Genomic DNA, 1,879 nt, shown 5'->3' with positions numbered 1-1,879 from the left:
TTATTATATCGTAATGGTTAGATGGTGAAGTTATAATACAGAACTGCACGTAATGTTTGTATTATTTATTATTAATTGATACGCTGACCATCAGGTTACAGCCTAAGCAGGTAGAGTTCACAAGTATATTACTGTACAACACAACACAACACTATACAACATTATACAACACAACACTACATTACACCACGCTGAACACTATACAACACTATACAACATTATACAACACAACATTATACAACACTACACAACACTATACATTATACAACACAACACTATAAAACACAATACTATAAAACAACACTATACAACACAACACTATACAACATTATAAAACAACACTATACAACACAACACTATACAACATTATAAAACAACACTATACAACACAACACTATACAACATTATAAAACAACACTATACAACACAACACTATACAACATTATAAAACAACACTATACAACACAACATTATACAACATTATACAACACTACACAACACTATACATTATACAACACAACACTATAAAACACAACACTATACAACATTATAAAACAACACTATACAACATTATACAACATTTCACAACACTATACAACATAACATCACGCTGAACACTATTTACACCGTCATACAACACGACAATATACAACACTGAACAACTATACAACACTATACAACACGGAACAACTATACAACACTGAACAACACTGTACAATTATACAACACTATACAACACTGAACAACACGGAACAACTATACCACACTATACAATTATACAACACTATACAACACTGAACAACTATACAACACTGAACAATTATACAACACTATACAACACTGAACAACACGGAACAACTATACAACACTGAACAATTATACAACACTATACAAAACGATACAATACAACATAAGCAGCGGACGCTCTGTATGCACGCGCTCAAACAATGCCGCACCGACAGCGCGCGCGCGCTCTCCAACGGGTGCGCTCGAGCTCAGCGCAACCAATCAGTGATACATTGTAAAAATAAGTTTATTTGTCATTTAAAAACGTGCAACAATGTAGACTTACTGTTCAGAGCAGTGTGAGAACTGTGTCGGCCATTTTAATGTCTTCTCAAACGAATAAATGAGCAGTGTTTGGATTTTTGACAGGGGTCACGCGCGTCCAGAGAGTGTATAACCCTAACCCACCGCTCGAGACCAAAAATAGACCACAGTCATGAACACACACACACACTGAGGAAAGTGGATATTTCTCACCTGTAAACACGGTCCGCTCAGACATATAAGCAGACAGAGACACACAAACCGTGTCCGGTCCATCCTTTAGTGCGCGTGCTGAACTTTACGGACCTCGCGCGCACCGGCTAAAACATGAGCTAACGTCGAAAAGTCCACTTCGTTTTCATTTTCAAACGGCACTGACATTTCTAAGCTCTTAAAAAGAGAAAGGGGGCTGGGTTTCCGCTAAAAGTTAGCTGCTAAAGAAGTGGGAGTCCGACTCCATTTCATCACAACAAACACTCCACATTTCCGCGTTGGACAGAACCGTAACTTCAACAGTGCTGAGTTTGACTGACAGCGCTGGCAGCCAATCGGAGAGGTGCAGGGGCGGAGTTTGGAAGTAACTGGACGTCACATTGAAACACGTGGAACAATAATATGGTCGCATTGTGCTTGCATTGTGTCAGGCTGTTGTTTTCATGGCTGATCCCAGATCAGATATGTAATATGTAATATGTAAGAGAAATAGTGTGGTGCTGTTTGTGAAATTTATAATAAATGGAGTTGGTAATAATGTTAACGCCCTGAAGTTGATTATTTTCCTATTACAGCACGTCCCAAAGTGTTTTATTCCTCTTTATACCACAGCAAA

At 38.2% G+C, this 1,879-nt stretch overlaps 1 protein-coding gene across 1 annotated transcript in view; it reads right to left on the bottom strand.

The window, feature by feature from the left end:
* The window catches only part of ern2 (endoplasmic reticulum to nucleus signaling 2), a 16,094-nt gene extending 14,529 nt beyond the window's left edge, over positions 1-1,565 (bottom strand). Inside the window, exon 1 of the mRNA XM_017457458.3 lies at positions 1,264-1,565. Coding sequence (XP_017312947.1) covers positions 1,264-1,326 — 63 coding nt within the window. The 5' untranslated portion in view covers positions 1,327-1,565. The remainder of the gene's footprint in view (positions 1-1,263) is intronic.
* Between the last annotated feature and the right edge of the window lie 314 nt (positions 1,566-1,879).

The sequence above is a fragment of the Ictalurus punctatus genome, chromosome 26 (assembly GCF_001660625.3).
Source record: "Ictalurus punctatus breed USDA103 chromosome 26, Coco_2.0, whole genome shotgun sequence".
NCBI lineage: Eukaryota > Metazoa > Chordata > Actinopteri > Siluriformes > Ictaluridae > Ictalurus > Ictalurus punctatus.
This window is presented reverse-complemented; position numbering and strand designations above follow the sequence as displayed.